Below are 27,528 nucleotides of genomic sequence, written 5' to 3'. Positions count from 1 at the left end.
TACTGTTCTAAGAAATAGAATTTTACTGTGGTTTCCTTAATGAAATGATCTTTCCTATTTCAGTGTGAGACATTTCAAATGCTATAATTTATCTTTCTTCACAAGTTAGGTCACAGTCAGTGAACAAGTTCATGCGCTCTCTACCATATTCTCACCCAAAGTTACCATAGTAACACTGAGACAGTTTCATTTCAGGTTCGTACATGGAATTACTTGAAGATCAATCAGAAAGAGAATCAGTAATTTTAATACAGAACCTTTTTTTTTTTTTGAGACAGAGTTTTGTTCTGTTGCCCAGGCTGGAGTGCAGTGGTGCATTCTCGGCTCACTGCAACCTCCACCTCCCAGGTTCAAGCGATTCTCCTGCCTCAGCCTCCCAAGTAGCTGGGACTACAGGTGCCTGCCACCATGCCCAGCTAATTTTTGTATTTTTCAGTAGAGACGGGGTTTCACCATGTTGGCCAGGATGGTCTCGATCTCTTGACCTCGTGATCCACCCGCCTCGGCCTCCCAAAGTGCTGGGATTACAGGCATGAGCCACCTCACCTGGCCAGAACCCATTTTTAATAACCTATTTACATATTTTATCCTTGAAAATGTGTAATATAATATACGTGTCTGTATTTATACGTATCAGCACCCTTTACAGTTCAAGAATGTGAATTTCTAGTGTGTACCCTGTTCTTTGTAAACGGTATGTCAGCACTTTTTTTCTTTCTTTTTTAGAGACAGGGTCTTGTTCTCTGTTGCCCAGGCTGGAGTGCAGTGGTTCCATCATAGCTCACTGCAGCCCCTACCTCCTGGGTTTAAGCAATCCTCCCACGTCAGCCTCCTGAGCAGCTGGGATTACAGATGCGAGACACCATGTCTAGCTATGTCAGTATTTTTTCTATATGGACTTTAAATAACAGCTGATCTCCAACCTTAGCGGGGTTATTTCTCAGTGCATATACTTTAGTAAAGTTTACTTGTAATTCTATAAGTAAACTCAGCTGAAAGTGAAAAATAGCAAATGAATCTTTAAAAACATAACCAGAGGTTTGTCTGGTTTGCTTTGTTCACTGTTGAGCCCATTCCTACAGTTTTTTATTTTAATCCTCAGTAAAATCACTGGGTGCTCTGTAGCAGTGGTGCTCACCATACATCTGCCCAGCATTCTCTCGATGTGATCAGGTAACTCCGACCCCTCATGTGGGCATCTGCATTTAACTCTGGGTCTTCCAGGAACAGAAGCATTCTTACCCAATTCTGCATGATAACCTTGCTTCATCTAAATCCACAACTATTTTTCTCTGTCACTTACGGTCAGTAATCCTTCATACCTTTTATTTTTGCCTAATCCTTTATCAAAAGTAAACATATTTTTAAGCTGACCTATTTTTTTCTGTGCCTAGAACAAGGAAAAAAAATAGGCACACAAGTCTCCCATAGGTTTATGAATGATTGTTATTTACATTCTTGGGTCCGCTCAGTCACAATTTCCAAATACCACATGTCCCTGCAAGTTGTAACAGCAAGGGACTATAAACCACTTCCATTGCATTCAAGGCCTGCATGGATCCAAGAGGCACAAATGGAGTCTTAATGGTTAAAAGACTTGAGATGTCCTATCAAGAAAGAAATACATGGCACTCTCAGACATTCAGAGCAGTCACGCACAGTCGGCAGCTTCACTTCCATTTTCCCAGCCATGGCTTTCACTACCTGCTAATGAGATGATCCCTTATTTTGAAAACAACTATTCCTAGAATGACAAGAGCTGGAATAAATGAATACAAAATCAGAAAGTTCATTGTGAATCTAGATGTTGCACCTGGGCAGGTGTTCTCAATGAATTGAATTCCTTGAGTGAAGGCACACATTGGATTAGTTGTCACAGAAACATTTGAGCTGCCTGTCAAGGAAAAGATTGACAGTGTCAGGTGTGGTTTATCTCAGGTAATTTAATCAACAAGTATTTACCAAATGCTTGCTAAGTACCCCTAATGAAAAATACACGACACTTTAGCAAGCCCAGAGTTTACAATTTGATGAAGCAAGAGTGAGCGGTTCTGGCCTTTGGCTTTATTTGAAGATGGACATGCTTTCGTTTCTATTTTGGGCATAGATTACCATATTTGTGATAAAAATCATGATCCCTTAGCACAGGCTATCCTAAAGTTACTGACATTATCACTTAAAATTATTTAAAACACTACTAAATTCAGCCATATTCTTTGGTTGTCTTTGGAGTGGCCCTGAGATTTTTTTTGGGTTTTTTTTTTTTTTTTTTTTTTTGAGACACAGCTTCACTCTGCCGCCCAGGCTGGAGTGCAGTGGCTCAATCTCGGCTCACTGCAACCTCAGCCTCCTGGATTCAAGTGATTCTCGTGCTTCAGCCTCCTGCGTAGCTGGGATTTACAGGCACGCACCACCATGCCTGGCTAATTTTTGTATTTTTAGTAGAGACAGGTTTTTGCCATGTTGGCCAGGCTGGTCTCGAACTCTTGACCTCAAGTGATCCAACCTCAGCCTCCCAAAGTGCTGGGATTACAGGCGTGAGCCACCGCGCCCAGCCACCCTGAGATTTCTAATGGCCATGAGGTCCTTGTCCTGGTTCTACTTCCATCTGTTGGGATTGAGGAATAGAGTTTTGCCAAAAGTGGCTTTACTTAGCTGTGTACGATGTACATTTTGGGAAACAAGCCACTTCAGCCTGCTTGAATGTGTTCAGTAGATAGAGGAACTGAGTCTATCCAGAATATACTAGAGTTTACCTCAGTGTACGTAAGATCTGTCATTTTCTAACAACATCCAAGTGTCCCTTACCTATTGACCTTTGACAGGAGACTAACGACTACTGCTTATTTTCTTTCATACTAAAAATCAGAGAAAATGTTGGATTGTATTTCAAAACAGAGTTTTAAATTGAATAATTATAAAACACAGTTTTTATTTCAAAAATACATTTCCTCCAAGAAATTGCTTCCTCAGAGTAACATGCAAAAATAATATCCCCAAATAGAATACTTACCACAAGTGAAATTCAGTCCGTAGAACTCATTGACTACAAGAATCTCACTGCAATATTTTTGGAATGTAAAATAACTGATGATTTTAAAAGGAATGGGCATTTCTTGTATGTTTCTTAAGAAAAAGAAAACAAAAATGAAATTCAGTAGGTTCTGGCAACAGTCCTACCAAATGAAAAGAAAGGCAATCCTTATGTTTTCCAACAGGAATATAGTTTTCTATCTCCTTATTATAAAAAAGATGCTCACTATAAAAAAACCTTCAAACAACATTGAACAATATAAAGAAATACCATTGCCTAGAAATAACTATTGTTAACATTTTGGTAATATACATAACATGTGTGTTTAAAAGTTTTATATAAATGGAATTAAACTCTTCATGCTCTATCCTAACTTACTCTTTTTCTGCCAAATATATGTCTCAGACATCCTTCCAAGTCACTAAGCATAGCACTTTGTCATTTTTAGTCACAGCTTGGTGGCCTGTTATAGTGAAGACCTTAATTTAAAAGTTCTCTCAAGTAGACGATTACTGTCTACTTATTTTGGTAAGCACTATTGATATAAACGTACAAGAAAATGCAGACCTAACACATACCAATTGGAGGAGGAGATTTGTGATTAAACAGAAAGTTGAAGGTACCAATATAGAAAGTTAGAACTAACCTAGAATACAAAGGAAAAAGGAAGGAGAGACCGAACCAACATTCATTGTGAAAATGAAATATGTCTCCTCTCCAATCTATTTCAGGTGAAACTGTGTGCTGACACTGTGGTCTTCTTAGTCCACTATATATTTTCTGTCAATCAAAATATATAAAATTCTTTCTGTTTGCAAGGCACTAGTTCTAGGAGCTTGAGAACTTCAAAAGATGTATCCTATCCCTAAGAACTCATAATGTATTTGGAGATATAGAATATATCCTTAAAACTATAAAAATACACAATAGTGAACTATTTGTGCCAAGAAGGTATAAAAAAATGTGTACCACACATCCATGATGTTCTTGTATTTAGTATTTATGGTTTCACCTATTTCCAAGTTGTCCTCAAACTTTCAGTTTCCTAAGGCACAACATTGAATTAACCACATTGAGAGGCTGCTAATTGAAAAGGATATGTGGGACTCTGGGAAGGAATTAGGAGAAGAGGATGGAAATTCTAGGAAGGCAGAAATGGTATGAGTACAGGCATTCCAAGGGCTGCATATGGGACTGACTAGACCAGAAAGACTGGAAGAGAGGATGTGAAGAAACAGTGGGAGGGGAGCTTGGAACAATAGCCAGAAACAGCCATTTCAGAGCCTTGCTGTGAGTTGAGGTTGAATGACCCTGAATGAGACAGGTCACGTTGAAATCAGCATTCTGAGAAAATTAACGTGATTCCAGCAAGAAGGATGGCCAGAATGAGGGCAGAGTAAGAACAGGGAAAAAAAAGGAGCAGACTACAACAAAAATTCAAGTATGAGATGACAAAGGCCTGGAGTAGGATGATGGCCATGAGAGGGTGGCTGCCTGTGGCTAGGGTGCTATGTTTTTGAGGTAGGAACTGTGAACCTTTGTTTCTCCCTGTACCACACAGAGTCAAACACAAAATTTCCCACATGCATCTATGGTTTGATATCAGAAAAGAAAACAAACATGATTTGGTGAGTGATGCAGTGTGTATACAGTTCAAAGAACATAGTCATTCACTTACTCCCTCAACAAATAATGCAGGCCTAATTGGTCCAAGGCCTAATTGGGCTGGCTGCTGAGAAGGTCTAAAATGATGAATGAGACACAGCTGCTGCCTTCAAGAGGCGGATAATCTATTACTGCAAAGGAAGACCGTGACAGGAAGTAGCGTGTGATAGGCTGAGAGAGAAAACAAAGGGAGCCTTCAGAGAGAGTGCTCCTCTAGCCTTGGGAACAACCAACAGACTTTGTGCAGGTGGCAGAGACATATGGATCAGTGAAAGGCACAGACAGAAGGAGAAGCAGTGAGAGGAACCATAGATCTAGATGTATTGACATGACATTGTCCACATTAGGTTGGTTTGTGCTTTGTCTTGTTTTTTTTTTTTTTTTTAAACGGAGTCTTGCTCTGTCACCTAGGCTGGAGTGCAGTGGCGTGATTTTGGCTCACTGCAGGCTCCGCCTCCCAGGTTCAGGTGATTCTCCTGCCTCAGCCTCCTGAGTAACTGAAATTACAGGCATGTGACAGCACACCCAGCTAATTTATATTATGTTGTTAAATGGGAAAAAATATATGCATATTTTATATCTTATACAACAGGATGATTTCATCTTTGTTAAAAATTATATAAAATTCTAGCAAGAACTACAACAAAATTTAACTCTCGGCTCTGATACTTCAGGTAACTTTTACTTTCTTCTGCATCCATATTTATATTGTGAGCATTTCTTCCCCCAAGAACTTGCATGATTTTGTAAGCAGAAAAAACAGCAAAGCTAATTTCCTTTGTGTTTAAAAGAGAAGGGAGCCAACAGCACAAATGCCGCAGGCAGTTCACCTAGAAAGATGATGACTGGGGAGAAAAATGGGTAAATGGAATGACTAGCAGGTTGATGTGGCCTTTAAAAGCGGAGTTTTAATTTTCAGTGATGGGAGTGGAATTCATGTGAAGCCTTGGGATGTTAAGATTTTGCAACTAATCTGAGAGCATTTAGTATTCTTTGCCACTGTCTACCTTTTAAGAGCAATTAACCACCAGGCATAGTGGCTCACGCCTGTAATCCCAGCACCTTGGGAGGCCGAGGCAGGGAAATCACTTGAGGTCAGGAGTTTGAGACCAGCCTGGCCAACTTGGTGAAACCTCATCTCTACTAAAAATACAAAAATTAGCTGGCTGTGGTGGGGCGCACCTGTAATCCCAGCTATTCAGGAGGCTGAGGCAGGAGAATTGCTTGAACCTGAGAGACAGAGGTTGCAGTCAGCTGAGACCATGCCACTGCATTCCAGCCTGGGTGACAGAGTGAGTGGGACTCTGTCTCAAGAAACAAACAAACAAAATAAATAAATAAAGAGCAACTAACCTCCTTTTCCTAAAAACCCAATACAAATGCTTCTTATGATGGGGTTACTTCCAGGTAAACCCATCATAAGTTGAAAATATTCTAAGTTAAAAATGCATTTAAGGCCGGACGTGGTGGCTCACGTCTATAATCCCAGTACTTTGGGAGGCCGAGGCAGGCGGATCACCTGAGGTCAGGAGTTTGAGACCAACCTAGCCAAAATGGTGAACCCACATCTCTACTAAAAATACAAAAATTAGCCAGGCGTAATGGCAGGCTCCTGTAATTCCAGCTACCCGGGAGGCCGAGGCAGGAAAATTGCTTGAACATGGGAGGCGGAGGTTACAGTGAGTCGAGATCGCGCCACTGCACTCCAGCCTGGTTGATAGAGCGAGATTCCCTCTAAAAACAAACAAACAAACAAACAAACAAAAAAATCACATTTAAGACACTTAGCCTACCAAACATTACAGCTTAGCCTGGTCTACCTTAAATGTGCTCAGAACACTTAACGTTAACCTACAGTTGGGAAAAATCATCTAACACAAAGCCTATCTTATAATAAATTGTTGAATATTTAATGTAATTTATTGAATCCTGTTCTGAAAGTAAAAAACAGGATGATTGTATGGCTACTCAAAATACAGTTTCTAGGCTGGTTGTGGTGGCTCACACCTGTAATCCTAGCACTTTGAGAGGCCGAGGTGGGCAAATCACTCGAGGTCAGGAGTTCGAGACTAGCCTGGCCAACATGGCAAAACCCCATCTCTACTAAAAATACAGAAATTAGCTGAGCATGGTGGCACACACCTGTAATCCCAGCTATTCAGGCAACCGAGGCACAAGAATCACTTGAACCTGGGAGGTGGAGGTTGCAGTGAGCTGAGATCGCGCCACTGCACTTCAGCCTGGGCGGCAGAGTGAGACTCCGTTTCAAAAACAAAAACAAAATATGGTTTCTACAGAACGACTATCACTTTCTCAAAAAATCGTAAGTCGGGGATCATCTGTACATGAAATGGCACCAGATTAACTGAAACAATGATTCAAATAATATAAAAGAGGAGATGCTGCCCAAGGTTGGCTCTGTACATTGCTGGCTTGATTCTGTACTCTGGCGTGATTTGATTTCTGCATTTTTCATAAATATTAACAATCCACTTAAGCAACAAGGACAAATACGATATAATGGTCTTAGTGTGAAAAAATATCCTCCTTGATTTATCAAAGCCTAGTTCACTTTGCTTTATAATATCTCACCTTTGTATAACTCACTACAATTTATAATGTTTTCATATTGATTATTTCCTTTCCTGCTCATGATCCCTTAAGGCTGATGGGGCTAAAATAGTGATCTCTTTTTTATAAACGAGGAAACTAATTTAGATAGAAAAGAGACTGGCAAGTGGTAGAGGAAGTTTCTGACTCATAGGTCAGCCTCTCTCCACTAAGTCACGTGCGTCACAGCCTTCATAGTGGTGTGACTTGAGCAAAGTCAAGTCTGAGCTGCATTTTCTTATCTGAAGATGGATTGCTCTGAGAGTTAAATAATTAAACACACACATATAATTTTATATAGTAGATGCTCAGTAATGCTTTTGCTTTTTGACTCAATTTTTAAATTTTTAAGTCAAAGAAACAGCCTTCATGTTTCCTTGGGGACCCAGAGATTACTTACTGGATCCCACTCACACCACCTGCCTAGGATCATTTTTAGCCTTTTAAAATTTTCTGCCCTTTTTGCTGATGCTTTTTAAAAACGTGTGTGGATACATTTTTTCCTGGTTATAAAATACTTGTCCATTACAGAACATTGATAAAAATACAGAAATATGAAGAAAAAAATTAAAATCAGTATCACCTAGAGATAATTACTGCTATCATTTGGTGCATGTCCTTTAAGCCTTGATACTCTTTGGAGCAGTCTTTTATCCTGCAGGCTTTTTTTTGTCTGACTAGTCTTAATTCCTAAGAATAACTGGGAATTGAGAACTGCAGTACAAACTCAACAGTACCAGGTCAGAAATGAACTAATGCATGCAATTTATTTAGCCTATCATGTGGGCTGTGAGTTTTTCCTGGAAGATCCGGGCTGGTTTTCTTCTCTTGGTATAATGGTTTATTACATGTGAATCATATCATAACATAAACTTATTAGTTCCTGATTCCCGATAAAAAAGACATTTTATTGAACAAATGAACAGTTCAAGGTCTAAGACAGTGATTAACCAGCAGTATAAACGCTCCAGACTATAAGGTAATATCCATAACCACTACCAGTTCTCTGGTATTCCTTTACTTCAGTCATTATTAGGTGATAATTAATAACAGGTTATCCCAATCTAAATTTTTTGAATTATGATATCTTACCTGAGGAATCCAGATCCAACAAGCACCCCCGCAATGGACAGCAGAGCCACTACACTGTTGACTATATTTGGATTTTGGACGATACCAAGTAGCACAAGAGTTAGAAATTCACCAATTAAGTGGGGGGCCAAGAGAGCAGCAGAAAAATATCCAAATCTGGCAACCTCAGGATGTAAGCCCAGCGCCCTAGAAAAGCACAAGCTCTTTAGTTTCCTCTCTAAGGGCTATCATTTAAGAAAAATACCGCACTTGCCTCTGTGAATAAATCCTTGGTGGTGAGTGGGTGGGAGAAGTTTGCAGGGCAAGCCACACTCCCCTTTGAAAGGCCTTTTTGGAATGGAGCCAACATGAGACTATTTATTACATCAAATTGTTCCCATTGGCTGCAACTCACTGGGAGCCACCTTTTCCCTTTCACAGCTCCTTCAGCTCTCATAGGAAAACATTAAATTACTTAGACAATGGTCACAACTAACTGCAATAAGCAGGCTTGTGGAACTCTACAGGCTTCTTCATAAGTAACCATGTTCTGCCTAGCCAGCACCACACCTACCTTAATGTTAAAGGGCTCACCCAACCCGCTTCCCAGCACCCCCTTCCCTGAACCTCATCTCTGTTATGTGGGATTATTGCCCACGTGAAAACCCCTCACTTCTTTTGTCCTCGATCAGGTTAGCCCTCCCCAGGCCTACTCCATTCCATTCTTGTCTTTTATTCTACCAACGCCTTCCACTAATTTGACCTTCGTTTTCTTTTTTGAGACAGAGTTGCACTCTGTTGCTCAGACTGGAGTGCAGTGGCGTGATCTCGGCTCATTGCAACCTCTGCTTCCCGGGTTCCAGTGATTCTCCTGCCTCAGCCTCCCAAGTAGCTGGGATTACAGGTGCACACCACCACACCCAGCTAATTTGTTTGTATTTAGTAGAGATGGTGTTTTGCCATGTTGGCCAGGCTGGTCTTGAACTCCTGGCCTCAAGTGATCTGCCCACCTCAGCCTCCCAAAGTGCTAGGATTACAGGCATGAGCCACCATGCCTGGCCTGACCTTCATTTTCTTGTAAACAAACCACCCTATATCCATGTACCTTTCCTCTTATATTCCTTTCTCCAAATTACATTTCCCTGGTGATAGCGTATCTTCAATGACCATTAGGCATGGCTGCTCTTTATCCCATTTGTAGAGTAAGCAAAAAATGTTGGCATGTCTTATACGCGCCCCTCCTTACCGCTTACTCTTCAAGGCCATCTACTTTTCCTCTGTACAAATCATGAAGTTTGCTTATGCTAGCAATGCCATTCCTCACTGTTGTCTTCTGTGACGTTTAAAACATCCTCTTGCCTTTGATGATTTTATAGCATCTGGACCAGAGTCATTCTTTTTGCTCCTCTCCCCTATTGCTTTCCTCAAGCTCTTTAACCTTCTTGATGAGCCTTCCACATCAGTGGTTCCTAATTAGCTAATCTCAATTCCAGTGGCTCCATGTACCTAATCTGCATCACTCACCATGTCTTGGACTTAAATATTACTCAAAATGGTTTCGCTCCCAGGATTTCAGAGTCTGAGGACACCCTCTCCGATCACAGCCTCTTGCCTTTCACTTCCCCAGTGCCCTCACTGCCGCAGATGCTGGACCCCTTCTGCCATTCTTTGCCTTATCAGTTCCCACATCTGGGGACCCTATTCTCCCTTAAGCAATGGAAGGTGTGCTGGACAATGCCTACTGCCGCACTAACTGGATCCCCTCTGCCACTTTGCCTCAGCTGGCCCCTGGACCCCTAAGATTTCCTCATTGTATCTTGAATTCTAATAGCATGTCCCATTATGACTGATATAACTCTACTTTAAAATTTCCCCCTCCCCAATTTCAATCTCTCTCCCCAGTGCTCAGCAGCTGAATTCACCTCCCATTTTGTGAATTTCTTGATATCTTCATCATCTCTATTTTTCATTCTCTCTCTCTCCCCCTCTCTCTTCCCGCACCCCATCTTTGAAAGTGTAACCCTAGCTGCTTGCGTCCTTGATCCCATGTTATTCTGATTCCCCTATCCCTACCTTGATCTACTCTGGAAACTTCCTCTTTGACTTATCCAAATTTTGGCTGCATTTTCATCTACTCTCAATCTGATGTTTTTTGATGGTCTTATTTACCACATCCTAAAACAATCATTTTTTGAACTTGATCATCATTTAAGTAACTGCCCCTCTTCATCCTACCCTGTAACACCAAGTTTCTCAAAACAGAATCTGCTTCCTCCATCTTACACCTTCCCTTCTTGTAAAGCTGACTTGCACCCCCATGACTCTACCGAAGCTCTTTTTTGGAAAATTGCAATGGCCTCCTCCCCTTACGCCTCACCTCCTTTAACCCCTGCAATATTGAAGTGTTTACAACACTTCCTTGAAACTCTCTCCCTCGTTGTCTCTGATGCTGCCCAATCCTGCTTCTCTTTCTACCTCCCTGATCACCCTCTGCCTCCTCTGTTGGTTGCTGTCCTCTTCCCACCCTCTGAATGTGTCTGTTTTAAGGTTTTACACTCAGGCTGCTTTCTCCCCGCCCCTGGGCCCCCCATGCACCTGGGTCCCAGCTACTTCAGAGCCCTCTTCTCTGGCCCAGGCCCTGCCGTGAATGTGGGACAGGCCATTGCCAGGCACATGTCATCTTGTTGGTTTGTTCTCAGGTCTCCTGCAGCCCACAGTTGGGCTGTTTACAATAAAATTAATGTCCTGGAAGATACAACATTGCACTAGACACTGATGGGCAAAGTGTAGATCCTCCAGAGCAGAGAACTTCACCCTGGAGCTCTCCCTGCACGAGTCCCACTAGCTCCATGACTCCATGGGAGCCCGGCCCTGGGTGAACTGAACAACCCCTCACCAGTAGCACACACTGCTGAAAATCATGGTGGCAACAACGCTGAAGGGGAGGACGTGCAGCGCATAGGCCAGCATCATCTGCCACTTCTGGTAGAGGCCGTCCTGACTCTCCTGGTCGCTGACAGCTCGCAGCACAGGAACTGGGGATGGAAGGCAGGTTTCAGAACAGCCAGTCACCACCCAGCTGAAAGAGGTAGGGCTAGCCCAAGCTGAACGTGAGGTCTGTCAGGGCTGGAAGGTGAGGACCAGCTAGGGGGGTTCCCTAGTCATAGAAGGAGGGGACCTGCCATCCACAGGACAATAAATCCCCACCCTGGAAATCTACACTCTACCTGAATTGCAATACAATTGCAAAAGATGTCATTTATTTCCTTCTCTCTAAAGTGGGGAGTTGTCACCAATTCACGAAAAGTACATGCAAAAGGGGCATGAATAAGTGATTTGAAGCACTTTGTCTCCTTTCTGTGCAGGATTCCCCCCGCCCCACCCCGCCCCCACCACCACCAGCAGCCTGCATTTTAGACTTGCTCTCGGAAGGCCAGGCAAACCCGGCAGATGCAGACACTTAGCATTGCCCCTCATGTCAAGCTCTAGAGCAACTTCACAATAGCGAAGTCCTTCCCTCTTATTCCCTAACAGTGTTGCCTTTGGGGAATCCCTCTAACATCCGCTTCCTGCAACGTTAGGCAACCAGGTTTTGTCTCTGGAATTCCACGGAATTTGAAAATTAGGTGCTGCTGGCTGTCCTAAAATCAGCTCCAAAAAGAAGCTAATGGTGCAAAGTTGGCCTGGTCGCTGAGCCCCCATGGGCTGTGCATCTGAGATGGCCAAGATGAGATAGGAGGAATGATCTTTTGAAAAACTCCTCAAACTCTCCCCACCAGTACATCGTCACTTTATGTTTCCCTGGATTCTTAGCCCTCAGAGAGATGCACCTGGTGAGCTCATTCATATGAATGTGTTGATAACTCAATAGTTGCCTTTCCCCAGAGAGAGAATCCGGAGAGGGCCGGGTTTAGCTCAGAGAAATACCCTTATAATGGTGGACTTTTGTAAGGTTACAGCTGGAGAAGGGAGGTACTTAGGGAGAAAGAGGTGCACCTCCAGCACGTGGGCACTTACACAGATTCACAGCGTTGAGCATGCCTGTGTACGGGGTGGCGCCCACAAACTGGTAAAGGAGACCCACGCGGTCCTGGATAGCACCCTTTAGCACATTGCTCTGGACCCGCAGAACGAAGAAAAGGAGGAACAAACCCATGATCAGATTCTGAAGGAGACGCATAATCACTGCCAGCTTATTTCTCACCAAGTTTCTTGTCACTCTCCTGAAAACAAACAACCCTGTTTTAATTCCTTTTCAGATTTGTTATTGGGGGATGGCTAAAGACCTCCAACGGGCATTGCTCACATTTGTGAGCCTCTTACCTCAGGAGAACACCCAGTTTAGAGAAAACTCCAGGAGAATCTTTGGTTTTGAAAGGAACCATTGGTAATGTTTTCAGGTGTTTCATTCTTTCAATATTCTCCAAAGTTTTATGAAAAATTGCTGATTTCTTGTAGGCAGATTCTATCATCTGGACTCTCTTGGAGGTTTCTATTTCTCGTTCCTTGCTTTGAGTATCCACTGACGTCAGGTCCACTAAAAGTTTTTCCCAAAAGATGTCACCCATGTGTTTTTAAATGCATGTATGTACATGGATATACAATTGGTACAGGAGTACTGGCCATAATACCTCATCCCATCAAGATAAAATTCGTGGTTAATGCCCACCTATAAAATCAGAATACTTTAAAGCATCCCAGCAGGGCCTTGAGAATCCCATTGGGATTGTCTGGGAGAATTCAGAAGCTCAGCTAATTATGCTCTGATAAAGTAGTAGCAGTGCACCAGTTTGTTTGAGAGAGATCCCCAACCTCATTCTGATAGTCATCTCTGGCAAGTTAATTGACCTGGCCAAATCGATTCCTTGAAGAGTATAAAACACAAAAACAAAAGCAAAAATCAAATCCACTAGAGCTGGTGTCATCTAGGCAGAAGTCTGAGATGAGAAAGTTTAAAAAACATTCATGATGGGGAATGTGAAAGAAAAACTTACTATAGAAGTCAAAAGGGTTTGAATGTTCAGGACAAGGGTAACCGCACTCATGGAAGAAATCAAGCATTTCCGCTGGTGTGCCACAGAAAATCAGCTCTCCGAAGCTCAGGATGGCAATTTTGTCAAAGAGCTGACCAGACAACAGACGTAGTTAGTGTGTGATCACAAGGGTCGCGATGCACTTTGAATGTCTCCGGGAACACTGATTCAGGGCCAAGGTCAAGTATTCCTTATGGTCGCCAGGTCCTTATGGGAAATGCATTTCCAAGCAGTCAGTCCTTCGATGACCTTGGCCCTGCATCAGTATTCTTGGAGACATTCGAAGTGCATCCCTACCCTTGTGAGCCTAGGCTACCACTGTGGGTCATGCTGACTCTCATCCTGAGGCCCAGCTTCATATCTGGGATAGACAAGCATGACTGGACCTGGGCGTAAGTCCCAGCCAAGCCAAGTGAGTGACCTCGGGCGAGCAGGGGTGGGTCTTAGTTTGTTTTTTTGTTTTCATTTTAAATCTCAGCTCCTCCTCTATAAAAAGCAAATAATAGCTAACTAAAGGGATACTGGGCGGAGAAAGTGAGATTTTTTTGGAAGGAAATCTGTATGATTTCGTGGAAAAACACAGCCTTTGAAGCCAACTTGGCTGTGAAAGCCTAATGCTAGCTTTTTACTATTAATAACTGTGTGATCTTGGCTCAATTTGTTGTTGTTGTTTTGTTGTTGTTGTTGTTTTTGAGACCGAATCTCACTCTGTCACCCAGTCTGGAGTGCAGTGGCACAATACTGGCTCTCTGCAACCTCCTGGGTTCAAGTGATTCTCCTGCCTCAGCCTCCCGAATAGCTGGGATTACAGGCACACACCACCAGGCCCAACTATCAATTTTGAATCATTGCTAAGTTTCACTCTTTTCCTCTGTAAGGTGAATATACTGAAACACACCTCATAGGATGAAATGAGCTATGTACAGAAAGTATTTGGAACATGGTAGGTGCTGAAAGAAGTGAGTTTTCATCCTTTGCTCTTCCCCTCTCAGGAGCTGTTGGCTCCAATTGCTCTAGCACTAATGGTTTTTTGTTTGTTTGTTTGTTTGAGATGAGGTCTTGCTCTGTCACCCAGGCTAGAGTGCAATGGCATGATCACGACTCCCTGCAGCCTTGACCTACTGGGCTCAAGCGATCCTCTCACCTCAGCCTACCAAGTAGCTGGGACCACAGGTATGCACCACCATGCCTGGCTAATTTTTCTTTTTCTTTCTTTCTTTTTTTTAGAGATGGGGAGTCTCACTTTATTGCCCAGGCTGGACTCAAACTCCTGGCCTCAAGTGCTCCTCCTGCCTCAGCCTCCCAAAGTGCTGGAGTTACAAGTGTGAGCCACTGCGCCTGGCCACTGGTACAAATCTTGCCCCTGCCCCTGCAATTCCCAGCTCAACACACCATAGACCCGGCCTTTACGAGTTGAACCCCTTACCTGAAAAAGCTCAGAACGGGGCTGGTGAATGGTGAGAACCACAAGTCGGTTTCTGCGAGCCAGTTCCACCAGGAGGACGACAATCTGATTAGCAGTCATGCAGTCCAGGCCTGTGGTCGGCTCATCAAACAGCATGACCTCTGCCAGCAAAGAAGGGCCAGACTTCTGTGGTACTGCAGAGCCCAGGCTCTGTGCTTAAAACTAAGAGTTCTGAACTGTTCCTTATTGAGTTTGCACCCCATTCAAACAGTGTGCGGTGGGAGATAAACATGTAAACTGGCTTTCACCCTGAGCTCAGGAGAAAGCACCTGACGTGGAAGGGCCTAGTTCCCAGTTCTGGAGCACATGTGGGGCTCAAATCCTCCAGGGCACAGGGAGTAAGGAGATCAGGCCTCTTATAGGGTACTACGGGCCATCTGGGCTCTGCTCAGGGCGCCCTGTCAGGGAACAAGGGCTGGCAGGCTGGCATCAAGTTGTTTTAAAACAAGACTGAGTAGAGGCTGGTCAAAAAGACAACCCCATTTCATGTCTGTAACACTTTCCAACACCAGCAGGGGCTTTGCACAGAAAAGAAAAAAATCTGACCAATAAAACAAGGTCTGAAGTGTGGCAGGCATTTGGGTTCTTTAGAGGGTTTAAAGTAACTTGTTTCTACCTAAAAAGTGACAAGGGGGCCGGGCGCGGTGGCTCACGCCTGTAATGCCAACACTTTGGGAGGCCGAGGCGGGCAGATCACCTGAGGTCAGGAGTTCGAGACCACCCTGGCCAACATGGTGAAACCCCATCTCTACTAAAAGTACAAAAATTAGCTGGGTGTGGTGGCGGGCGCCTGTAATCCCAGCTACTTGGAAGGCTGAGGCAGGAGAATCACTTGAACCCGGGAGGTGGAGGTTGCAGTGAGCCGAGATCGCGCCACTGCACTCCAGCCTGGGCAACAAGAGCAAGACTCTGTCTCAAAAAAAAAAAAAAAAAAAAAAAAAGTGAAAGGATCCAGATGCAGTTTGTCCTCTCCAGCTGCATGAGTGGCAAGGTTTCCCCAGGTGATGGGGAAAAATGACCAAACCAGGCAGAGGACCAACTACTCTGTTTTGATACTCCCTTCCCCACAACATATACACTTTTGAGTTTATCATTCAAATTCCTATTTTAATTCCTGCCATTTCGTGAACACCTGTGGTCATACCAAAACTCATTGGCTTTCCCCAGCCCACACAGTGGTATTGCCCTGGTGAGAAGAAATGATTGGCAGGGCAAGGCTCCGTATTCATGGAAAACCCCGATGGAACACTTCAACACCAATGCAACGCTTCCGGGTCCAGGAGCTGTTTTGTTTGGATGATGGAATTTCATCAGGAAATGAACTATACAGCATTTCTGAAAAAACTGGGTCCTCAGTTTGAAAAACCTGTGATTTCAGTTGTACACAAACCCCTTTCCAAATGAAGACTGTGAAGAAAGGGCCCAAAGTATCTGCAGACGCACAGAAGATGCCCAGACAGCAGCTAGTAACAGTTCTGGATGCCACTTACTGGGATCCTGGAGCAGCTGGGCTGCGATGGAGACCCGGCGCCGCTCACCAATGGAAATGCCCCCCAAGTTGTAGTTGCCAATCAGTCGGTCTGCCACATGGCTCAGACTCAGCTCTGCCATGACGGCCTCCACCTGCAGGAGACACAGATTATAGGAAGGCTGGGCGTGGCTGTGGCTGCTATTTCAATTCATGGGCTGGGGAGGGCATGAAAGAGGCAACACACCCCCCAAGAATCCAAGGGCCACTTCCAGACTCACCACACCCTGGGGAAAGCATGTCTTTGATAATAATGTGATCCAATTTGGCTTAAATCATAATACATGTGTCAGATTTAAATAAATAATATGAATTTTTTAAAACGTCCCCAGATGCTGGGTGCAGTGGCTCATGCCTGTAATCCCAACACTTTGGAAGGCCGAGGAGGGAGAATTGCTTGAGGCCAGGAGTTTGAGACCAGCTTGGGCAACAAAGAGAGACCCTGTCTCTACCAAAAAAATAAAAATAAAAAAAATAAATTAGCCAGGTATGCTGGCATGTGCCTGTAGTCCCAGCTACTCAGGATGCTTAGGCAGGAGGATCGCTTGATCCCCGGAGGTTGAGACCACAGTTAGCCATGATGGCACCACAGCACTCCAGCCTAGGTGACAGAGCAAGACCCTGTCTCAAAAATAAAATAAAATAAAATGGGCCTGGCATGGCGGCTCGTGCCTGTAATCCCAGCACTTTGGGAGGTCGAGGTGGGTGGATCACTTGAGGTCAGGAGTTCGAGACTAGCCTAGCCAACATGGTGAAACCCTGTTTGTTCTAAAAATACAGAAATGAGCTGGGTGTAGTGGCGGGCACCGGTAATCCCAGCTACTCGGGAGGCTGAGGCAGGTGAATTGCTTGAACCCGGGAGGCCAAGGTAGCAGTGAGGCAAGATGGCACCACTGCACTCCAGCCTGAGTGACAGAGTGAGACTCTGACTCAAAAATAATAATAATAAATAAATAAACAAATAAAATAAAATGAGATTCCCTAGAACAAAAACTGCTTACACTTGCTTCAGGAAAATTAACCAGGAAACAACGGATACTTCATTAAACTCCTATTTGCAGGAGCCACAGTCACTGCAGCCCATACAGAAAAATCCCCCAAAGTCATGATTACAATATCGCTTACTTTTATAAGTGTTTGGGTTTTGAAACTTTATTATAATAAATGCTTTATGTGTTTAAAAAAATCCAACCTGATTTGAACTAAACCTGTTTCCCACTATATAACCCGAATAAGTGCTGGGGTCCCATGTGGTACAATCTCAGTGTGATTTCACATCAAAGACATATAATCCAGCCTTCAGAAGTAATTAAAAATAATTCCAATCTTTACTTGAATTTCTTTAAGGACTTTAAAGGGGACCCAATTTATAACCCCCAGCCACATTTAAAATTCCCTTTCTTCCAATTCTCTTCGCTCTGCTTAAACTCTGTAGCTCCCTGAAACCCTTTTTCTTCCTCATTCTCAACTCCCCCAAAACAATAACAACTAAAAATATTCTTTACCGACTTTCTAATCAAGAAGCTTGGCTTTTTTCCTCCCTCTCTGTCTTTCCTTCCTCAGCTTATCTCCTCTCCAGAGACCTGTTCACAAATCTGTTTCTGTCCCCCTGTACTGATTACCTCTATCTGCAGAAACCCCAGGGGGAAAGCAGAAAGAGACGGAAGATACTCATATGGTAATGAGTTTTGTTTCCAGACACCCCTAATAAGGCCGTGTTATGAAAATGGAAACAAAACCATTGCATTAAAAAACAATAAGCTAGATTGCAGAAGAAGAGGGAATGACTTGTGGACCAACATTCAAGAGGAGTCAGGGGCTGGGGTTGACGGCACAGATGTAGCTTTGACCCACCCAAAGAATGGACATATCTGAAATAGGTACAAAGGAATACTGAAAAGGTAAAAATGCATAAATAAACTAGATATAAATATATTCTGGAAAAAAAAGAAAGGTCTTCTCTTGCCATCAGGGTAGAAGGATCCTAGAATTAAGCTTTGCTTGACACAGTGAGATTTCTGTGCTGACCAGCCAGGGTAGGTTCCCGAGCCTCCTTCTCATCTCTGTAACATCATAAGGAGTAAGCTTCCCCCTCCTGGCTTGGAAGGGATGGACAGAGAAGACATTTACTTAATTTGTCTCAGAGGTTTCACACCCCAGCAGGAATGCTCTCCCATATTTTGGAAACACTACTGGAAATGGAATTCAGAGTCCTTGGAAGGACTATTAGGATGATCAAGTCCAACCCTCCATCCTCTGTGCTTTCACATAATCTGATGTATTCCTCACATCAAATCCAGGAGAAATGCATTCTTATTGTATTTTTTATAGAGGAGAAAACAAAGTTCCATATCTTGCCCAAGATAATGCCATTAGCAAATGGCAGGGCCAGGATTGAGAGGACTCTCTGGGCTCTCTCAAGTGGTCCAGGAAGCCTGAGCCTTAGCCAACAGCCCCGCAGACACAGCCTGCTCACATTGGCCATGCTTTATTTCCAGGTTCTTCCAAGGACAGAAGCAGATCTGCCATGCTACCTCCTTTATTATCATCAGCACTTCCTTCCCACTGAATTGCTTGTCAGGATTTTACACGCTGTGGGCTGGATTTGCTCAGAAAGGACTCTCAATTGCTCCCAGGGAGCTGTGCCCCTTGAAGGAGGCATGTCCACCTGTCATTGGTTCCCTGGGTGCTCGTGGGCCTTCCCAGTCTAGAGAGAAATGAAGCAGTTTCCAGGTAAGGTCCCCGGTGAGTTTACCTGTGGCTACGTCCAAACTGGAGACAATTAAGAAAGAGATTGGAACCTAGAAGGAGTTGACAATTCAATCGTTTCTTCCTTCATTAACTCAGTCCAGTTTGGATGAGGCACATTCAAGATGCCTCCAAGCAAGCTGAGAAAAATCAGTGGCAAAAATAACTATATCTGTTCAAACAGGGAACTTGTAGAACAGCATGGTGCCAGAGAAGGGTAATGCAAGCCACAGACAGAAGTGAAATATTTCAGTAGCCAAATTTTGAAAAGTAAAAAGAAACAGGTGAAATTAATTTTAATAACATATTATTTATAGCCAAAAATACCATTTCAACCTGTAATCAATACTTTTTGGAATTTATTTATTTATTTATTTGGTTGGGAGAGACAGGGTCTCCTTTTGTCCTTCAGGCTGCAGCGCAATGGTGCAATCATGGCTCACTGCAGCCTCAACCTCCTGGGTTCAAGAGATCCTCCTGCCTCAGCCTCCTTAGCAGCTGGGAGTGGAGGCACACGCCACCACACCCAACTAATTTTTGTATTTTTTGTAGAGACTGAGTCTCGCTATGTTGTCCAGGCTGGTCTCAAACTTCTAGACTCAAGCAGTCCTCTCGTCTTGGCCTTCCAAAGTGCTGGGATTACAGGTGTGAGCCACCCTGCCCGACCTAAAAATTCTTAATGGGCTTTTTCACGTTCTGTTTTTCTCAGACTCAGAGTCTGAAATCTGATGTGCATTTTGCGCTCACTGCACGTTTCAGTCTGGACTAGTGACATTTCAAGTGCTCCAAAGGCACATGTGACTAGGGGCTGCCCTCTCGGGCAGCACAGGGTGCACGGTGCAGGGCGCAGGGCGCGCTCTAGAGTGGAGTGACGAGCAAAAGGGAGGAATGGTCAAGCGTAGGCGAAGAGAGGAGTGCAGCGCGGGGTGCAAAGGGACTCAGTTTGCCCGCTGTGAGCGGGGGGCTGCACCCACCTTCTTCTGGAAGAAGCCGGGGTTGCCGCGGCGGATGGCCAGCAGCGCGGTGTAGCGCAGCGTCTCGCGCACGGTGAGGCTGCTCAGCAGGGTGTCGCTCTGCAGGAGACTCGGGCGTCAGTGTAGCCCGAACCCCCGGGGCGGGCGGGAGGCCAGGGATGTGGGGGAAGCGCCCACCTGCAGGACGTAGGAGAAGCAGTCCTGGAACTGCTCCCGGCGCAGCGCCCGGCCGTTCACATACACCTCCCCCAGGAAGGTCCCCGTGCGCCGCAGCCTCCCGGATATGGCGTCCAGCAGCGTGGTTTTCCCGGAGCCTGCGGGGCGACAAAAGAAGGCCCTGGAGGAACCCCTCTGTGCCAGCCTTGGAGGAGCTTCCCGAGACCCTCAGTGCGGGCATGACCCCGCGGGCCAGGAGTGCTACGTGACGGACCCTGTTCTAGTTATTAAGGATACAGCAGGATACAGGCCCTCCCCTGTAGAACGCGCACTGTGCATGCAGCAGTCTCACGCGCAAATGAGTCTCTGGATTGTTCCCTGAGTGAGAGGGGACATACCATTTCTGTCATCTGGGTCAAGACCGAACGTGCTTTCTCTGCTTGTTTATTTGCCTTTAAAACTGTTTTGGATTGAAAAACAAAATACTTATAGGTATCAGAATAAGAGGAAAGCCAAGACTCTTGGAAACGTTTGGATCCTAGGACGGATTTCTTTCTGTGCCCCCCTGGATGGTCTGGTTGTACCTGGATGTAGGTGACATTGTCTAGAGCCTTGCTCACAAAGCAAGCAGCATCAGCGACCCCTGAGAGCTTGCCAGAAACGCAGAGCCCCAGGCCGCACCTGAGACCTGCTGAGTCAGATCTGCATCAGTCAAGTTTGAGAAGCACTGGCTTGTTAAGTCCTTTGGTAAGACCAAGTTGGCCACAGCCTGCACTACAGCCTGGGGCATAGCCTAGCTGGATGTCACTAGGAAGGTTCCCACAGAGGGGTTGTGGTGAACTAACTGCCTGCTGGATGTGACTGGGGGATGATGCTTCCCTTGGTTTGCTTTTTTCTTGAGTGAGACTGAATCTCCCTCTGTCACCCAGGCTGGAGTGTAGTGGCACAGTCTCAGCTCACTGCAACCTCTGCCTCTCAGGTTCAAGCCGTTCTCTTGCCTCAGCCTCCTGAGTAGCTGGGATTACAGGCATGCACCACCACACCTGGCTAATTTTTGTATTTTTATAGAGATGAGGTTTCACCATGTTGGCCAGGCTGGTCTTGACCTCCTGACCTCAGGTTATCCTCCTGCCTCAGCCTCCCAAAGTGCTGGGATTACAGGCGTGAGCCACTGCTTTTTTCTAAGGTTAAAGTTTAGGTGATGCCTTTAGGACAGGAGCCTGAGGGCCCCTCAGTCATATTGGACACAAGTTTACCATAGGCCCAGAGTTCATGGAGACAGAATAGACCTCCTAGGCCTTTCCTATCCAAAGAGGCTGAGAGGTTGGGATTCGTAACAGAGAAATAGGCAGGAAGTTCTGAACTATCTGGGAAGATAGCAAGAGAAATCTACTGATGAGATGGCTTGTGCAGAGCCAAAGAGATCTTTTGTTGAAATATTATTATTATTATTATTTTGAGACAGAGTATCCCTCTGTTGCCCAGGCTGGAGTGCAGTGGTGCAATCTTGGCTCACTGCAACCTCCGCCTCCCAGGTTCATGACATTATCCTGCCTCAGCCTCCCGAGTAGCTGGGACTGCAGGCATCCGCTACCACGCCCGGCTAATTTTTTTTTGTATTTTTAGTAGAGATGGGGTTTCACTGCATTAGCCAGGATGGTCTCAATCACCTGACCTCATGATCTGCCCACCTCGGCCTCCCAAAGTGCTGATATTACAGGCGTGAGCCACCGAGCCTGGCCCTTTATTTATTTATTTATTTATTTATTTTATTCATTTATTTATTTATTGAGATGGAGTCTCACTCTATTGCCCAAGTGGGAGCGCAGTGGCAAGATCTCAGCTCACTGCAACTGCGGTCTCCCAGGTTCAAACAATTATCTTGCCTCAGCCTCCCGAATAGCTGGGATTACAGGCGTGTGCCACCACACCTGGCTAATTTTTGTATTTGTGTAGAGACGGGGTTTCACTACATTGGCCAGGCTGGTCTTGAACTCCTGACCGCAGGTGATCCGCCCGCCTCGGCCTCCCAAGGTGCCGGGATTACAGGTATGAGCAACCGCACCTGACCCTTGTTGAAATATTTTAAAGAAACTTGCTTGTTGCTGTGAGAGGCACAAAGATGAATCAACTCCCTTAGCAGTTGTCTTCTTTTCTAATGCATCATTGACAAAACTCAGAATTAGCCCCTGCGTGTTCAGGGGGTGGTCAGAGTGGGGAAAGAGAGGAAAACTCATTATAAAGAAACAAAATGTGACTTCATTGGGATTGTCTTTCAAAATGTGCACTGTAATTTCCCAGTCGTGTGGTTCTTCTCACCAGAGCCATCCTGGCTTTACATTTTTTGGATCCAATCTGAACTCTGGCAGAAGCTGCAAATATCCTGCAGCCTGGGTCGCAGCCCCACCACTTCATCAAAACTGGCCTCCCCAGGGATATTAAAGCCACTTTATTGTTGCCAAATCCAGTGTGTACTTCTCTGGGAGGGATCCCAAGACAGAACTACCCAACCAAGTCACTTCCAGAGTTCTGATCCATAGACATTCTGAGAGATCATGAATGGTGTTGTTTTAAGCCACTAAATTTTGGGATACTTTTTTTTATAATAATGAATTTAGTTTTTTTAAAAAAATGTGTCAAGTATTTGTTAACACATTAATGAGGGAACCAGCAAGATGACAAAGCTCATTCAGAAGAGGATATGGGAGCCTGGGCGTGGTGGCTCATGCCTGTAATCCTAGCACTTTGGGAGGCCGAGGCAGGCGGCCTGAGGTCAGGAGTTCGAGACCAGCCTGGCCAACATGGTGAAACCCTGTCTCGACTAAAAATACAAAAATTAACTGGGTGTGGTGGCGGGTGCCTATAATCCCAGCTACTCAGGAGCTGAAGCAGGAGAATTGCTTGAACCTGGGAGGGGGAGGTTGCGGTGAGCCAAGATCATACCACTGCACTCCTGGGTGATAGAGTGAGTGAGACGCCACCTCAAAAAAAAAAAAAAAAAGGAATATAAGAAATTGATATGTATAGTCAGTAGGGAAAAGAAGGTTGGAATAAGATAGCAAAGTTAGACACAAAAGTGAAAAATGGTTAATGCCCTAAAGAGCAATAAAACTATGACATTTGCAACTAAATAATCTGCAAAGAAGCATCCAACCCAGAGTCTACGCCCTCCTCAACAGCAAATAACAATTCAAATAAGTTGGAGTTCCCCTGGAGTCAGATGGCTGTATGCAGGCTTGCTTTAGACTATACTCTAGTGAGACTTTGAACATATATGTCATCATCTTTTGCCTCGCTAATAAAGATTCGATAGATAATACTGCTTGAGATAAGACACCAATGAAATTGTCATTTTTTGCAATACTATGGAGTAATTCATGAAATTATTTTACTCCTTTATTCAACAAATATTTATTAAGCACCCACTACGTGACCGACCGTGTTCTAAGTGATAAGGATACAGCAGAATACAGTCCCTGCCCTTGTAGAACTTGCAGCCCAACTGTGGATTCATTTCAGTATAAAGGGTAGGCATTGTCCGAAAGCCATGATTAGGCATCCCATCAGAAACCAGCCCACTCCCCCACCCCAATCAAGAGCTGCTCCCACTGTCCTGCTGTATGTGCATGAAACACGACATTGGCCTTTGGGGTGCACTTCTGAGATGGGGGGTTCCATTTCTTGTTGTTCTTAGAAGTGGGACACACTTCTGAGAAGGGTGCTAAATGCCACCCTGTTTACTTCTCTATAAGGACTGCAACAGGTGACAATTTGTTAAAGGAGAAGAGGCAGTTTTTTTTTTTTTCTTTTTAAAGAAGCACACTGTATTTATCAAAAGGAAGCTGAGAATGACCTTGGATGTTACGGTACATGTGTATAGCTAGATATTGGTTAAAAATGGAAATAAGAACTGACAAAATCTTTGAAAAGTGTAACAGCTTTAGTTAGTGCTATGGTCTCCATGTTTATGTCTCCCTAAAATTCATATGTTGAAATCTTCACACCCAAGATTATGGTATTAGGAGGTGGGGCATGCAAGGAGGTGATAGTGGGAGATGATTAGGTTATGGAGAGCTCTTAAAATTGGGATGAATGCCTCAGACACCTCTCCCCACTTCTGCCATGCAAGGTTAGGGTGAGAAAATGGCTCTCTAGGAGGAAGTCTCCCTCACCAGACACTGAATCTGTTGACCCCTTGATCTTGGACTTCCCAGCCCCTAGAACTGTGAGAAAAAAATGTCTGCTTTTTATAAGCCACCCAGTCTATGATATTTTGTTTTAGCAGCCTGAATGGACTGAGACAGTCTGGGAATTCCTCTTTTTTCTTTTTTTTTTTTTTTAAGATGGAGTCTCACTATGCCGCCTAGGCTACAGTGCAGTCGCACAATGTTGGCTCACTACAACCTCTGCCTCCCAGGTTCAAGCGATTCTCCTGCCTCAGCCTCCCAAGTAGCTGGGATTACAGGCACCTGCCACCAGGCCTGGCTAATTTTTTTTGCATTTTTAGTAGAGACGGGTTTCACCATGTTGGCCAGGCTGGTCTCGAACTCCTGACCTCAGGTGATCTGCCTGCCTGTGCCTCCCAAAGTGCTGGGATTACAGGCGTGAGCCACTGTGCCCAGCCTGGGAATTCCTCTTAACAACACTACTGTTGGCATCTGGTTGTGCACCTGCTGTAGCAGGTAAATAGCCATGGATTCAGTTCCCTGGGTCTAAGGAGGCTGACCATGTCTACATTTGGTCATAGATTTCCATGGAGTCCCCATCTCCATTGAAGAGAATAACACAAGTAGAGAATGGCAGTGAATGTCAACAATTTGCAAACAATAGCTCAATCAAGAGGCTTCTGTGAAGCCAATTTGTCAGAAGATTTTAACCTTAAGATGTACATGGTAATCCAGTGTAGCAGACACTGTGGTGTGCCACACAGGTCCCCTCTTCAAGGCCAGTGCAGCCATCCCCCAGCTGCTGGGAACATCAGCTGCAGAGAATTCACCACAGGGACCCTCCCAGGGAATTGCCCTAGGCCACAAGAAGCTGCCTAACCGAAGGCTAGACTCTCTGGGGCAATGACTGGCTGATGCAGGGGCACAAACAACGACTTTAGGCTCAAATGCAGCTCCCCTTGGAAAGAGAAGGATGATGTGGAGAATGGGCAGTGGGTGACCTCAGTGCAATTTGTAATGTTTAATTCCTTAAAAAAGAAAAGGAGTCTGGGAAACATAGCAAGAACCCTGTCTCTACAAAAAAAAAAAAAAAAAAAAGATAAAAATAAATTAGCCGGACATGGTGGTATGCACCTGTAGTCCCATCTGAGGTGGTAGTATCACTTGAGCTCTGAAGGTTAAGGATGCAGTGAGCTGAGATTGCACCACTGCACTCCAGCCTAAGTGACAGAGTGAGACTCTGTCTCAAAAAAAAAAGAAAAAGACCAGATAAGATCTGATAAGGCCTGATGTTAATACATGAACTTTTAAATATTATTCTCCAGTCTTTTTCTTTTCTTTTTTTTTTTTTGAGACGGGGTCTTGCTCTGTTGCCCAGGCTAGAGTGCAGTGGCACTATCTCAGCTCACTGCAGTCTTAACCTCCCGGGCTCAAGCAATCCTCCCACCTCAGCCTCCCGAGTAACTGGGACTGCAGACATGCACCACCGTGCCCGGCTAACTTTTGTATTTTTTTGTAGAGATGGGGTCCCACTATGTTGCTTAGGTGGGTCTCGAACTCCTGGGCTCAAGCAGTCCTCCCACCTCAGCCTCCCAAGCTGCTGGGATTACAGTCATGAGCCACTGTGCCCAGCCTATTCTCTAGTATTGATTGTATGTCCAAAATATACCATCATAAAAAAGGACCACTGGAATCAAAGATAGGGGCTTAATGGGCATTTTTGTGCTTATTTAATTCCTTTTCCTGTCTCTAGGCAGGGTACAGATAAGGGAAATTGTGTTTTCTGAGTACTTTTATATGCCATGGAACTGTGGGGGTTTTTTATATTTTGAAATATGAATTCACGTACATGTTAGGCAGGATTTTATACTCTTTCAAGAATCTTTCTAAAGATTTCACATTGGTAGCAGGTTCCATTCACAGTCAGACATCATTAGATTTCATTCTAATATCAAACCTGTGGCTTTCTTGCTACAACTTAATCTGTTTCTTCAATGTAGAGTTTAACTCAAGCCAAAGCCTTTTAAGAATCCTCCTTCCCAAGCTTACCTGAGCTTCCTAGGATGCACATGATCTGCCCGCTCTCCACGTACAAGGAGACGTCTTTGAGGATCTGCCTGGTCCACTGCTGCCGGCAAGATGTGATATCCCACCAGGGCCTCACGCGGTGGCTTTAAAGGAAACCCCAGGAAGGCAAAGGCAGCTTGGGGCCCTGGAAGGGGCTACACCCGGTTCCCCAGCATTGATCCCACCTGTGCCCCACCCCAGTTGTCTCCGGACAGGCTCCTAATGTGTTTCAGCCTCCGCGCCCTCCTCTGTAGAACCTGGCAGATAGCGACTGAGGCTGTCTGTCATGTAGGGAGGGGGCCTGTGCTGGAGTTGCTCTGAATGTCCTGTCCTTTTGGCTGGGAGGTGGCTGTCCCTGCATTCTTCCACCAGGTTTCAAGACTCCTTGCGTTCCCAGTACCCCCATTCCCATCCACAGAGGGCAGGCCGTAGACACTGGGGTAGGCAGGGCACTGCTGCCACTTTGTTTATGCCCAGGCCCTTCCCTGGGCAGGGGGAGGGGGCATTCACTGTCGCTCCACGTTTCCCAGCACAGCCCTTCTCCCTCTCCTCTCTCCACCCGATCCACTAAAGAGAGAGCCCAAAGTGCCCAGGCTGGCACCTAAAGAGTGAAGAAAGGCAGCAGAGGGGTGAGTGCAGGGCCCCGCGCTCCTGGGGGAGCAGCAGCAGCAAGGGCTCTGCCTTACCTGATGCTGTAGGAGGCATGGAGGATGCCCAGGCTGTGAGGCTCCGAGGCAGTGGCAGGAGCCCCCTCCAGGGAGCTCTGGGAGCCTCTGTTTACTTGGAGACCCATGGACCCTCTGGGGGTCAAAGATGAGAGGTCACCCATGGCCAACAGGCAGCAAAGCTGGGCAAATTTTCTGGTGGCCTGACCCTCCCCAGAGTGGCTTCAGTTGGGGAGCCCGTGGCAGACTGCCCTGCCTGCTCCACCTGACCCCGGAGTCCCTCAGGACGGCAGGACTGGGACTTGGCCACGGAGACCATTATCTGATGTACCTTTAGCCAGTGCGT

General features: G+C 45.1%; 2 protein-coding genes across 9 annotated transcripts in view; one reads left to right on the top strand and one right to left on the bottom strand.

Annotated features, from left to right (window-relative positions):
• DYNC2LI1 (dynein cytoplasmic 2 light intermediate chain 1) overlaps positions 1-27,528 on the top strand; it is a 70,802-nt gene that overhangs the window by 37,594 nt on the left and 5,680 nt on the right. The window contains exons 14-15 of one of the 8 annotated variants that reach the window (XR_010115752.1): positions 14,465-14,586; positions 18,905-22,747. The exons of 1 other annotated variant lie outside the window; for it this stretch is intronic. The gene's annotated coding sequence lies outside the window, so the exon portion shown is untranslated. Of the gene's footprint in view, positions 1-726; positions 3,408-14,464; positions 14,587-14,640; positions 15,449-16,045; positions 17,593-18,904; positions 22,748-27,528 lie in introns of those variants that run through there. 6 more of the 8 variants (XR_010115751.1, XM_063618088.1, XM_055243396.2 and 3 more) reach the window with 6 other exon arrangements.
• Positions 1,431-27,506, bottom strand: ABCG5 (ATP binding cassette subfamily G member 5). The gene is made up of 13 exons (XM_055243393.2): positions 27,204-27,506; positions 26,500-26,621; positions 20,306-20,442; positions 20,129-20,227; positions 16,369-16,501; positions 14,840-14,979; positions 13,375-13,504; positions 12,704-12,917; positions 12,398-12,603; positions 11,277-11,415; positions 8,402-8,587; positions 3,014-3,126; positions 1,431-1,894 (listed from the first exon to the last, which is right to left on the bottom strand). Exons 1-13 carry the CDS (start codon positions 27,344-27,346, stop codon positions 1,701-1,703), a joined length of 1,956 nt encoding a protein of 651 aa, XP_055099368.1. The 5' UTR covers positions 27,347-27,506; the 3' UTR covers positions 1,431-1,700.

Source organism: Symphalangus syndactylus, chromosome 14 (genome assembly GCF_028878055.3).
Source record: "Symphalangus syndactylus isolate Jambi chromosome 14, NHGRI_mSymSyn1-v2.1_pri, whole genome shotgun sequence".
NCBI classification, from domain to species: Eukaryota; Metazoa; Chordata; class Mammalia; order Primates; family Hylobatidae; genus Symphalangus; species Symphalangus syndactylus.
Note: the sequence above shows the minus strand (reverse complement) of the source record. Positions and strands in the feature narration are given on the sequence as shown.